The 12,906-nt window shown below is 35.4% G+C and overlaps 1 protein-coding gene across 5 annotated transcripts in view; it reads left to right on the top strand.

The window, feature by feature from the left end:
• The window catches only part of THOC2 (THO complex subunit 2), a 46,410-nt gene that overhangs the window by 10,520 nt on the left and 22,984 nt on the right, over positions 1-12,906 (top strand). For all 5 annotated transcript variants that reach the window (XR_008965311.1, XM_057365658.1, XM_057365656.1 and 2 more), the window contains exons 7-17: positions 641-774; positions 1,269-1,435; positions 2,066-2,158; positions 4,386-4,541; positions 7,495-7,667; positions 7,813-8,008; positions 10,422-10,463; positions 11,464-11,594; positions 11,675-11,776; positions 11,940-12,024; positions 12,811-12,904. Coding sequence is in view for 4 of the 5 variants with exons in the window: in XM_057365658.1 (XP_057221641.1) it covers positions 641-774; positions 1,269-1,435; positions 2,066-2,158; positions 4,386-4,541; positions 7,495-7,667; positions 7,813-8,008; positions 10,422-10,463; positions 11,464-11,594; positions 11,675-11,776; positions 11,940-12,024; positions 12,811-12,904 (1,373 nt within the window). In the remaining variant the exon portion in view is untranslated. The remainder of the gene's footprint in view (positions 1-640; positions 775-1,268; positions 1,436-2,065; positions 2,159-4,385; positions 4,542-7,494; positions 7,668-7,812; positions 8,009-10,421; positions 10,464-11,463; positions 11,595-11,674; positions 11,777-11,939; positions 12,025-12,810; positions 12,905-12,906) is intronic.

The raw sequence follows: 12,906 nt of genomic DNA, 5'->3' as shown, positions 1-12,906 counted from the left end.
GTTGCACTTTAAATTGTCATTGACAGAAGAATTTTGTTAGCCCTTAGTTTTCAAACTCTTGAGAAGTACAGAATCTCATGTTAGCTATGGCTTTTGCTACAGTGATTCCATATATGCGGATGAATATTTAATTTTATTTGTGACACATGAATTTACAAAGTGTGAGAAAATYAATTATTGCTGTTACATCAATTAAGAATAGTTGTTGTTTCCSTAACGAGGCAAACAGTTATTTTAGTCTGGGCAACATGGGTTATGTTTTTTTGGTGTATGTTTGGTTTTTGTCTCTGCATCCAATGTTTCAGTCTCAGTCTCAAGAAGGTTCTTAAGCATGGACTGCTACAGAGCAGTTCTCCMGAGCAGTGTGTAGAGCAAGCTTTCCTGTTAAGTGTAAGTCTAAGCTTTTTAATGGTCTGCATTTGAAATAAAAGAAGAGYTGGATTTGTTTGGAGAGTGCTTGCTACCTTACAGGTATTCATTCATATACTGCATTCAGTAGTTTTTGCAATAGCTCGGATAAATGACAAGTTCTTAAAAAYGTGTTCAAAATTAGCATTTTGTATAACAAATTGCTGAAAGCATAAATAAGCTTCACTGGATGCATGTTACACAATAGTATTTACTTTCTGTTTATTTGCAGTTATAAGCAACAGAAGTTTAATTTGCTAAGAGAGGAGAATGAAGGTTATGCAAAACTCATTGCAGAACTGGGTCAAGACTTATCTGGAAATATCACTAGTGATTTAATCCTTGAAAATATCAAATCTTTAATAGGTAAGGAATTTATTGAAATAATATGGTCATTGGTTTTCCTATATGATCTCATGACTGCAGAGAATAGATCACCTTGGATAGAATTACAGTGTTTTGAAATTCCTGTTTCTGTGAAAAAGTTGGTTTKGGGAATGTTGTGTAGGTATACTTAACTTAGATACTGAATTTATGGTGTAGCCTCAGATATGCATGCTGTGATTTTGACTTATTTCAGCAGTATCTTTTGAGGATGTGCTTGTCATCTCAGCAGGCAGATTGGAGCATAACAAAGTAATGCTTTTTGCTGTTTAAGGTATCAGTTCAATACATGAACATTCTTTTGTTCTTGATATTGAATGAGTGATTCCTTATGAAGAGAAATGAGAAGTAGTAAATGTTCTTCTTTTACCTAGTTCTTCTAATGATTTTTCCATATTTCTAAGTTGAATCATGATGAGAATGTCATGGTCAGAGTGCCAGATGTTTAACTCTTCTGYTCTGTCCTTCTCCACTAGGATGTTTCAATCTTGATCCTAACAGAGTTTTGGATATTATCCTAGAAGTTTATGAATGCAGGCCTGAGTATGATGATTTCTTTGTACCACTGATAGAATCTTACATGTACATGTGTGAACCTCAAACTCTATGCCATATCCTTGGGTTCAAATTCAAATTTTATCAGGTAATGTATTTCCATTCTTAGTTTTTGGGTTTGGTGGTTGAACTGTAGTAACAGATTTTCTGCAGGTTTTTTCTTCTTTTTTTGCAWAGAAACCAATTTTTAGGTTGTAATACTCCAGTATTAAAAGCAATAACTTCATTATTTGAGTGGAAGTCTCTTAACATATTTTACAGAAGAATGCCTAATGTTCTCTTAAAAATGTTGAGAACAATTTCGGTACCTTCCATTTGAATTTGTAGAGTTGTGTAAGCTCTGGCTCTTATCTGGGGATAAGACTTATCCCCAGAAGTGAAGAGTCTGTTTGCAKGGGAGTCATGGTTGATATTTGATAATATATTCAAGGAAGTTTTTAAAATATAGTTAGGATTGCATACAAGCGCTATAGAGTATGATGATAGTTGAACATTTTTGTTTCTGAAAATATTGAATGTGTATTGCAGTTAGTGACYTGGGAGTARCAGCAGTTAAAGAAATAAATAACTGTTAAATAAATAGCAGTTAAGTAACATGATAACAAGGAGAACTGTAGGTTAATATGTTTCATCTGAACTTTGATTGGTTCCTRTTTCATAACCTTCTACTGTGGTCTGATTGCTCTTTTCTTAAATTTGCAATGTTGTTCCATTTTAGGATCCGAGTGGTGAGACCCCTTCCTCCTTATACAGAGTTGCTGCTGTCCTTTTGCAACATAATCTCATAGATTTGGAAGATCTTTATGTTCATGTAAGTGGCAGTACTACTCTGCTAGATGTCAAAGCTAAGGACATTTAATAAAAAGAAAATCATATACTTTACCCTAGCTCTCCATTTTCAGATTAATAACATTCTGAATTTGGTGCTTTCTTAATGCCAAATATTAAAATAAGCACATATTGAAATATGAATGCTGATAAACTTTATTTGAATTATCTGTCTAACATCCTCCAGTCTATTTACCYTCTGGCAGAGTAGGAAGTTGGAAGTAAATGCCCAAGTAACCTTTCTTAAGAGTTAGACAATTTGAATTTTGCTTTACAAGATCAGTTTTTGGGGAGGTGGTAGGACAATCATCTCCTAACATTCTTTTAGTTCAATAGTATGATTTTTTTTTTAATGCTTGTTTCTGAATAGGTCTTTCAGTCTCTACAAGAATTCYGATCATTTGTTAAGGTTGAAGAAAGCAAATGGACTTAGGTGTTCAGGTATAATCAGAAGCTTACTCTCTGTAGTCTGACAGACTTAACCAACCAGCATTCCAGTTTGACAAATGGTTAATAGCATGTTATAGTTATCAGATTAGTTTCACATTATAGAAGAATTTTAAATTGCAGAATATCCATGGATATTCTAAGATTAGAAATTTTAAGACTCAACTCTTGCATCGACATTGAGGAATTAGTCCCAGTTGCATCTGTGGAAGGTTTGGWAGGCAGTCCTGCCATTACTTTGTGTGGCATTTTATAGCCTTAGCCACAGTCTGACTTGTCAATAACTGTCTCTGGCTTCATAGGAGTATTTTGGCTAAAAMTGTGTTGGGTGGAGCAAGAGTAGGAGTGCATGTCTCAGATAATTGGTGTGGAGTGAGGAATGTGTGATGATAATGCTTGTTTTTTAAAGAATGTTTGTGWGTTTACGAGACATGCTCAGACGTGGGGCTGCAGTGGCCTGAGCAATCTCAGCTCAGACTTGTGCAGGTATGGGCATGTTTCCTGTCTCACAGCTCGAGTGTCCCTGCAGTCATTTGCTCTGTTCACCTGCATAATGGTGATTCTCGGTCTCATTCCAGAATCTCTCTGCCAGTTTCTGTCTTTGCATGTTTGGGATGGTATATTGTTTCTAATCACTTTTGAGTTTAGGCTTAGTTTAACTTGCTATGAAAGTTTCTGTAAAATAATTAACAAGTTCCCACCCCTTCCCCCCCTGCCTTTCCAAGCCTGTAAAAGCTGTTCTCATTTAGTGTATATATGTGCACAAAGCCAGATGGAATGTATGGCATCTTGAAGATACAATTTACCCATTGGAATTCCACACTTGGTTCTTCTTGGTTAATCTTAGTGAGTTTCCTSTGTTTCCAAATGAGAAAATTGCAGCCCTTTAAACCTTTTACTTTTCCAAGTGGGATTTATTCTTCCCCAAATTTCTGTGAAGTGGAGGAATTCTACTGTCTTACCTCCTTCTATGATCAGTTTGGGCAAAGAAAAAACAGTAAAAGTTTTCTCTCACTAAAACCATTAGAATTAAAGATGACTGTATCGAAGAGGTTGTGACTCTGCAGTAAGTTTTGATTACTTATTTGCAGGACAAGTGTGAGCTTGGTTTCAGGAGCTAAATTGRAGTGTGGCTTTGTCAGAAAAAGAGCTTTTCTTTTGTCTCACAACTTGTCCTTTTGAGTTATTCATAATCCTCACCCTGATTATTCTCAAGTACAAGACTGCTGAGGTTTTTTCATACTAGGTACTTGTATTCAAGATGATTTCTTAAWGAACAGATCTTACWTGTGTTTAACCCACATTGTTCATRAATAGAAAATTTGGTAAGCTTTAAAAAATKGTRTTTCTTTAAAATAAAGGTGCAATCAAAATGTGTGGCTGAGTAGGTTACYTGGTTTTCCTTGGTGATTAAATTTTTTTCCCTTCAGATGRGCAATATTTTGAATAATGGCTTGGATTAAAGGCACTGAGTTATGTTAATAGTATCACTGAATATGTGCATAATTGTCACCGTAAAGCTGCAGCTGAGTGGTGAATTGGGGAGGGCAAGGGGAGCTCAGACAACGAAAGGTGTGAAGAAGTAGAATGATATTATTTCGATTTCAGAATAGTCTGTTTTTAGTGTAATTCCCTGTTGGGATGACAGTGACAGGAAAAGAAGCTGACTCCCTGAAAGACTGTCTGATTAGTATCAGGGAAGGACATCCGCAGTGGCAGTTGGTCACTTCCAATTTTCAGATATAATATTCTGGTTTTTTCAGCTTTTGCCAGGGGATAATGCCATCATTGAGGAACACAAGCGAGAGATAGTGGAAGCTAAACAAATTGTCAGAAAACTTACAATGGTCGTCTTATCATCTGAAAAGACTGAGGAAAAAGAGAAAGAAAAGGAAAAAGAGGAGGAGAAAACTGAAAAGGTGGGTCCGAGTAGCTTTCTTTTCAATAATATTAATTTAAATTACATCTAATTAAACAAAACAATTGTTATGAAACATGCTTGTATTTATTTGAAAAATAATTATGTACTTCTTGGATGSCTTGTATTTGTCCTTTGACTTCACTTCTGTTATATTGAATGTGCAAAAATGCACAGTTYGGGGTTTGTTGTGGATTTCTGCACATAAAATATTCTTGGTTCAATGGCTAATTGATTTCTTCTCTCCYTTTTTGTTGTATCAGCTCCACTAAGTATGTCCCAGCATTCATACACTTCACAGTCTTTAAAAAATGCAGTTCTGGGATTGGTGATAGTATAATCCTAGTTGATTTCATAAAAATAAGGACATTAATAAGAGCTTATTCCTTATTTCTCTCAATCAAGAACTGGGATGTAGAGAATTGCCAAACTTAGAAATGTTGGTATAATTATCCTGCATTGTAGAAAAAGGTTGTAGTTAAACATTTTTAATTTTAACTGTTCACTGTGCTTTCCTTCAAATCTGTATCTCCATAGGTGTAAATTTATACTCTTCATTTAAGTTCCTACTATGTCATATTCATGTTGCCCTAGGTCTAATTTGGTATAGCACGTCCAAGCCTTATTTTAGAAATCAAATTATTTAATCTCTTAGTGGCCACTCTGTTGTCATCTYCATTTGAGTGCCTAAGTACTTCTTAAATATCTTATTTAAAACAAACAAAAAAAGTAAAATCAAAGCTTGATATTTGTGTTTTTATGTGGTACGCTGGAGTGGGGGGAGGGATCCATCAGTCTTGACAGTTTCCATTCTTGATTTTCTGTATCCTCCTGGATTCCTTATCAGTCTGGTTTGTCTACCCATTCCTACTTCTACTTCACCTTGATTCTGTTAATCTCTGACCTTCCTTCTTCCTTTCATTTTTCTTGCCTAGCTTGAAAAATCTAATTCCATTTTCTTCCTTCAGGCATCCAATACAGTTACTGCTCTCTGGCTCTCAGCTGCAGCCACAGCTGCTGCTTAAACCAATTCCTTTCACCCACTTTAAATTTCGGATTACACCTCCTTTTTTATTACACCACATTGCTTTGGTTCACCTCTGCAGTCAGATGGGGCTGCCCAGAATTTTCTGAAGCGTGTTTGTCACTGTTCTGATAGAAAAATAAACTCTTGATGGGATGTGGGCAGTGTATGCATTGCAAGTAATGTCAGAGGAATTAAGGCAGTTTTTATGGCTAAGCTTTAGAATTAAGAACTAGGGAATTTTAAGCTCTATCAGAAAGTGCAGCATTTTTCTGAAGGATTAGAATGACTGAGCCTGTGTGATGGGAAAATTAAGAGGTGTACTTAACAAAAACCAATTTCTGTGACTGGACRCACTGTTATGCAATGCATGCTGTTTCTTGAAAAGCTTGTTTCTGTGTTAAAAGTATTTTTGTATGTGCTTAGGTGTGCACTTCATAGCAGTTAGGGGAGTAACTATATGTGAAAGCTGTTGACAGACAGTCTAAATTCAGGTACAYTGTACCCAGCAAATCATTTTAATGTACTGTGGAATAAATGCCTGCCTAAGAAAAGCAGTGTTTAACAATTATTGACCTGACTTTTCTTTTAAATCCACAGAGTGCTTATTTTGTGTGGTTAAAGTTCATTATTATCTTATGACTCTAATRTGAGTAATTCAGTCTTGACAAATGCATTATCTACTTTTGCCTTTTAAGATGCATTTGCCATAACTGTGTAATAGGAGATGTGGAGAGGTCGGARTGTGGGCGGCAGGACTGGGTTTGACAGCAATTCCAGACTGACCCCTCTGGGCCAGGCATGTCTTGGCTTTGGAGAGCTTGTGTCAGAACTTGCTCACTGACCAGTCAAGCAGTGTGTGAGCTCCATTCAACATGAATATAGAATAGGTCTCAGCATTTTGTTTTGATGGGAAGCTTTCCTGTGCATATTACTAYGTGCTATGCTGTTTTCTATTATCAAAGCTATGAGAAAAATGTTTGCCAGTGTAATAAAGAAGTTTCAATAGGGAAAAAAAACCCCATTAAAAAAGCCACGCAAACTCTAGAACCGTTCAAGTGTCTGTCTGTTAATTTGTAATTAATTATTGTTCTTGTCAGCCATGTCTGCTTGTGTGGTTTAAATAAAATGATATTTTGCTTTAAAATAATAAAATTATTTGTCCTAGACTTGTAATCTTCCTTACCTAGGTGTARCCATCATCATAGCTTGTAGTTACTTAGAGCTAGTTTTCCTTACTGTTAGTCACTTAGSAATAGACTTTTACCTTAGGGGCCAGGGAAAACCAATTTATAACAATAAAATATATCAATACCATGCYCCTGAAAAAGTGCTTTAAGGCATGACCTTACTTGTGGAGTCCTGTTTCCTCTTCTGCCTTCTAACCCTCAAAAGGGTTATTTGGAAAACTCAGTGTAGACTTGCACTTAAATGTAGAGTCTCCTAGAATACATGCTCTTGTGAAACTTGTGGCTCAGGCATACTAAGAGAAAAGTTTGAGTTTGGCTTGGCTTTTTTTTTTTTTATTTTTAATCTGCTTTTGCAAGAGAAGTTTGTGCTTTTAAACCCAGAAAAACACACAGCAAAGGATTGTTGAATGCTTGCATTGTTATTAAAATGTCCTGTAAGGAAATAAGCTGCAATAGATTGACAGTTTGAGAAGTATGTGATCAGACATACATCAGACAACTTTATAAATTTCTGTTTTATTTTTAACTTTTTCTATGATCTAGATGTTAAATTCTACATGGAATGGTTTATAATTTCTTTGGAAGTCTGCTTATTGTCTAAATGTCTAGCTGAGTTTTATTTTGCCTATGTTTTTATTACCCAGTTGAAGTGCAAGGTTTTTTCCTCTAGCTGTGGATTGCAGGTGCTTAAGGAGAAGTATTAAGGAGACTTTATGAACACACTTTTTATTATCTTGCAGCCTCCTGATAATCAAAAACTTGGCTTATTGGAAGCCTTATTAAAAATTGGTGATTGGCACCATGCACAAAGTATTATGGATCAGATGCCTCCGTTTTAYGCTACTTCGCACAAGCCGATCGCCATCGCGCTTTGCCAGCTCGTCCATGTGACAATTGAGCCTCTGTACCGCAGGTAAAGTGACAGCCACAGTTCTGCTCTACTTGGGGAAGAAATGATTTCTTTATAAGCAWGAATTCAGTAATTAGCCTAATTAGTGATACATTTCTAAAGTTCTCACTTGTATTTTATGTAAAGTGCTGCACGTTTTATTTTTCAGAGTTGGTGTACCTAAAGGAGCTAAAGGGTCACCGATTTCTTCTTTGCCAAACAAGAGAGCACCAAAACAAGCAGAGAGTTTTGAGGAGTTGAGAAAGGAAGTGTTCAACATGCTTTGTTACCTTGGTCCTCATCTGTCCCATGATCCCATTTTATTTGCAAAAGTYGTGCGCCTTGGAAAAGCATTTATGAAAGAGGTTGGTATGACAAACAGCTGGTCAAAATGTGAAAAATATCAATTGTTCTCATGTCAAAAAATGCTTGTCTTTCGTATTGTGTAGATATTCAAATGGTGTAACAAAAGAAAATTTTGACTAAGGGCAAACTTGGAGAATCTTATTTTACTTTTTGATCAATTTTATATCTATGAACATTTTTATGAACAAATTAGGGCACTTATGGTTTATAACCAGGGATATTTAGCAATATCCTATGCTAATGGCCTTCATATTTTTTAACATCTGTGTTTGTGTAATTAAAAAACCCAACAGACATATGGTCCTGACTGCCAGGAGTCTTTCACCTTATTACAGCAACAATGTAGTCAGGATTGATGACCCAATACATGTGCAGTACAAATAATTTCAGCTTTCTGTTCCAGCTGTTAGGTTGCTTTGGAAGTAGGGGATGTTGCATCCTTTTACTTCATGGTATTTTCCCCCGTTCTGCTTAGTTAAAATGCTGCTGCTATTGATCTTGTGTCAGTGACAATTCTTTAGATGCTGCTAAGGATGAGTTCAATGTGGAAATCAAGTTGCCAGCTTCACAAGTAAACTGATCTCTTGAGATTGGTTACTGTCTTTTGACCATATCTTTACCATGTGTCTGTTGAAGTTTTGGCAGTATGACCCGTTTTAAAAGCCTGCCAGTTGAATTTATATTCTGAACTTCCTTAAAATGTACTTGGTAGTTCAAACTGACGCTAATCATTTCTTTAGCCACTTTTCTGGCAATTTGCTATTTAACTAGCAGTTTCTGGTTTATTCTCAAGTCAACAACWGAGGGTTTAAACTTTTTTTTAAAAAATAGCAGCTCAGAGAAACTTTGGAATAAATAATTTTTGAATTACTGTTATTATTGATGACCAGTCCACCTTCCCAAAGCTTAAAAATCATGGTTTTGATACCCAGCATTTTATCTTATGGCAGAAAATTGAAGAAGTTCATTGATCTTAGTGGTACTGGAAGGGAAGTTTTAAATTTTATAACTTCTGTTTCCTTAAAAGTATTTTTATTTCAATCTCCACTAATAAATATTGGAATGTTAATAATTTATATACCACCTGAGGGGAGACTTTCATGTCCAGCTATACGTGATGATGCTGAACTAAGAACATGGATTATTCTTGGGATTGAAGATCTTTTTGTTCAAAGTAGCATATTTTGTCAAGAGAATTTGTTTTAGTAGGTTCCAAGATGCAGTGATAGGGTGACAGACCTACAATAACTTTGGGTTCCATGTAATCTTTGTAATGAAGTCATGGAAACTTCAARTATTTCCCTACTTCCATATCTCTGTGTATGTATTATTTCTTTGCATGTTCTCTTTCAGAATGGTAAGATTTTCCAATGGTAAATACACTTGACTCTGTAGCATCTCATTTCTTGCTGGCCAGTGAGAAGATTGGTATCATTTGAGTGATGGCTATGTTGCACTGACAGTGCATTTAATTTCAAAGTTATTATTTCAAAGGATTAATGCATTTTGTTGCTGTCAGCAGACTATTAGAACTGCTTTCTTTGTGTAGATATATACAGTGGATTGGAGATTATTGGTTATAGGAATCTCTTGTGCAGGTTTACTGCAAATATATTTATATAACAATTCAATGTGTTTCTGACAAGAATGAGCAACATTTTAGCTATTTGCTCTAGGTTGGAGCTGTGAAGAAATTCGTCAGTGACAGAGTGGTTAAGGTAACTTAGGGAAAGTTATTTTTAATGCATTGTTGTCATCAGCATGTTCTAGTTATGAAACTACTTTTTAACACACAGTAGAAATACTTATAACTGAAGGTAATTTGAYTCTAAGTTAACCCATACAGTAGTTTAAAAGTTAGACTACTAACATTGCTCTGCAGCTTTCATGCTAAAGTGTACCTTTAAAATAATTGTGCACTTACTGGTGTGATAGCTTAATATGCTTTTCATGGTGAGTGGAGCAAGCAGAGAGAAAATTTAATTCAATAATGAAGACTAAGAGCTTAAGAGAATGTTACTGTGAGAGAAGGATGGGGAAATAATCTATGGCTGTTGGTAATTGTGTCAGAAGTCGTGAGATTTTTTTAGGTAGAAGGTGAATGCTTAGGCATTCTTTTCCTCTCCAGTAAGAAAATTTGATACTTTATATGTAATAGGAAGTTTCCTTGTAGCTTTAGCTATTATTCCTTTTTGGACAAAATTGTGCAAAGCCTCTGTATGTGTAAGGAATGCATTTCATTTGTGCATTTGAATTTCTGTTTAAAAATACTTTAATGCTGAGAGATGTGGCAAATGAAACATTTAAGAGATGCTTGGCTCTTCAGGTTTATGCTTTTGCTGAGATGGCCCTGCTCTGAAACTGTAACTGTTACATTAACTGCTACAATTAACATGGTTGTCTTTGTTATAGTTTCAGTCTGATGGAAGCAAACAGGAAGATAAAGAGAAAATGGTGAGTTTATTTTGGAGGAAGGTGTTTTTATGCAAGATTGTGAGCAAATGTGCATTTTACTTCTCATTTGCTTGGAATCAGCTGKAAATCTTCCAGCTATTTATTCTGTAATTACACTTTTCATGGTGGGGAAAAGCATAGAGAAAAAGACAGATTGGAAGTCGGGAAGGTGTTTATTAGTACAATTATTTTTTTTTAATTGCTTAATTTATTTACCTCAGAATTTTCTAATTTATTATCAAGATCATTCACAATGAAACCCAAGTGTGCAGTTGAAATCTAACTTATAGAAACAAATGTTTTGTTTTTTTTTTAATCAGCAAGTTTTCAATATGAAGTTTCTGCAGTTTTGATTGTTACTTATTCCTCCTTTTTCTTGCTTATCCTGACTTCCTGATTTATTGCAGAGAAAATAAATTTCTTCTGGATTTTGCATTTTGATTTTTTTTCATTGCTGCTATAGTTATTTTAAAATAGCTCAGTGGGAAAGAGAACTATTTAAGAAAGGRTAAGGATAGGATACTGAAAACATGGAAATAGGTACCGTGTCTTGGGCACGTGTATAATGCTTTCAGGTTTTAATCTGAAATTTTGAAAATGTAAGTAGAGATGAGGAATGCCTTAATATATTGAAAGCAGTTACCAAAATCTATTTTCTCCTGTGTTGCACTTAATGCAGCTCCACAAAACGTCAATTTTTTAATGGTATATTTGATTTAAAAAAGAATGCAACCTGCTGAAGATTTCAGCAGCTTTGTTCAAGTATGKTGGCAATATATATAGTCCATAAATTATTTACTAAATGATTTCTGATGAGAGCTACTTCTAGGTATTTTTTAGATTTTTTGGAAGTTTTGCTKTGGAAGTCTTACTCTTGTGGTGTGCTTGTTTTTTTATCAATCTGCTAAAATGTTCCATTTGTGCATTTGCTCATTGCATGTGTAATATCGCCTCTGAGRCACTTCCTGATCGTTACCTTGGGGTTTTTTCTTTATCTCAGGAGACACTGTTCAGCTGCTTGTTGAGTATTACTGATCAAGTCTTGCTTCCATCTCTTTCCCTGATGGACTGCAATGCRTGCATGTCTGAGGAATTATGGGGGATGTTCAAAACCTTTCCATACCAGTACCGGTGAGTAGAATGATTTGTTTCTCTCCTTTGGAATGGGCTGGTGAATTGTCTGTACTGAAATTCCTGTATAACCTTTCCAGGTACCGTCTCTATGGGCAATGGAAGAATGAAACGTACAATAGTCACCCTCTTCTTGTGAAAGTTAAAGCTCAAACCATAGACCGAGCCAAATACATCATGAAGTAAGTGGTCTGTTCCCATAAATAAATATTGAGCTTTGGTACAGTGTATTGCATATCACCAACTGAGATTAACGAAGGTATTTCTTCACTGGCATTGATCTGCTGTTTTAATATTTTTCTAGCTTGGCTGTTGCAACAAAATATTCTCTGTTGTCTTTTACAGGCGTTTAACCAAGGAAAATGTGAAACCCTCTGGGAGACAAATTGGGAAGCTGAGCCACAGCAATCCTACAATTTTATTTGATTATGTATGTAGATACATGTATTTGAATGCTGTTTCATCCTAATAACAGATACTGAACATCAGGAAAAGGACCTGCTGCTCTGATTTTATGATTTTTCACTTTTGATGTGAATTTTACAATACAGTAATTTTTTAGTAATGCACATCGTGAAATACTAATATGAGTTAATAATGCTTTGTTAATGATGAGATACTAAATCTGAAAACAGCTATTGAATAACCAACTGCAGAGAAAAATTTACTTTGAGATAGCAGAGGTGGGTCTCRGGTGGGTGTCAGCCATCAGGGATGGCTGATCAGGTTAATGCTAATTCAGGTTAAGTTGCTCTGGCAGTTGTCTGTGAGTGTGGTGAAGATGGATCAAGGTCTTTTAAAAGAAAACTTAAAGCTTTGAAGTCTGAAATATACCTATGAAGTTGGGAAGGATTTTTAAGATTCCTTGGTGTTAGAGGGTGCTTGAGAGGTGTAAATATGTATTGATAGGCCTTCGTCTTATTCACAAATGTGGCCTAAGGGTATTGATTTACCAGTTTTTAGATTTTACTTGAAAAAATTAATACTGCTATACAGAGCATTAGAGACATTTAGACATTAGAGATATGGTTCACTGGTATCTTTAAGGTACGAGGATTTTGCCTATTTACTTTGATGGTTGTTTAGGACCTTCTGAAAAATTAATTTTAAGCATGTTTTGTGTAGGTTTTGAGGACAAGTATTGTTACATTATTTTGTGATGTGAGAGATAAGGATTACTGACCCTCTTCAGCTGAGTATCTTTTGTAACTTTCAGATTTTRTCACAAATACAAAAATACGATAACTTGATAACTCCAGTTGTTGATTCACTGAAATACCTCACTTCCCTGAACTATGATGTCTTGGCTTGT

The sequence above is a fragment of the Malurus melanocephalus genome, unplaced genomic scaffold (assembly GCF_030028575.1).
Source record: "Malurus melanocephalus ecotype Western Australia unplaced genomic scaffold, MMel_1.1 scaffold_56, whole genome shotgun sequence".
Lineage (NCBI taxonomy): Eukaryota > Metazoa > Chordata > Aves > Passeriformes > Maluridae > Malurus > Malurus melanocephalus.
Note: the sequence above shows the minus strand (reverse complement) of the source record. Positions and strands in the feature narration are given on the sequence as shown.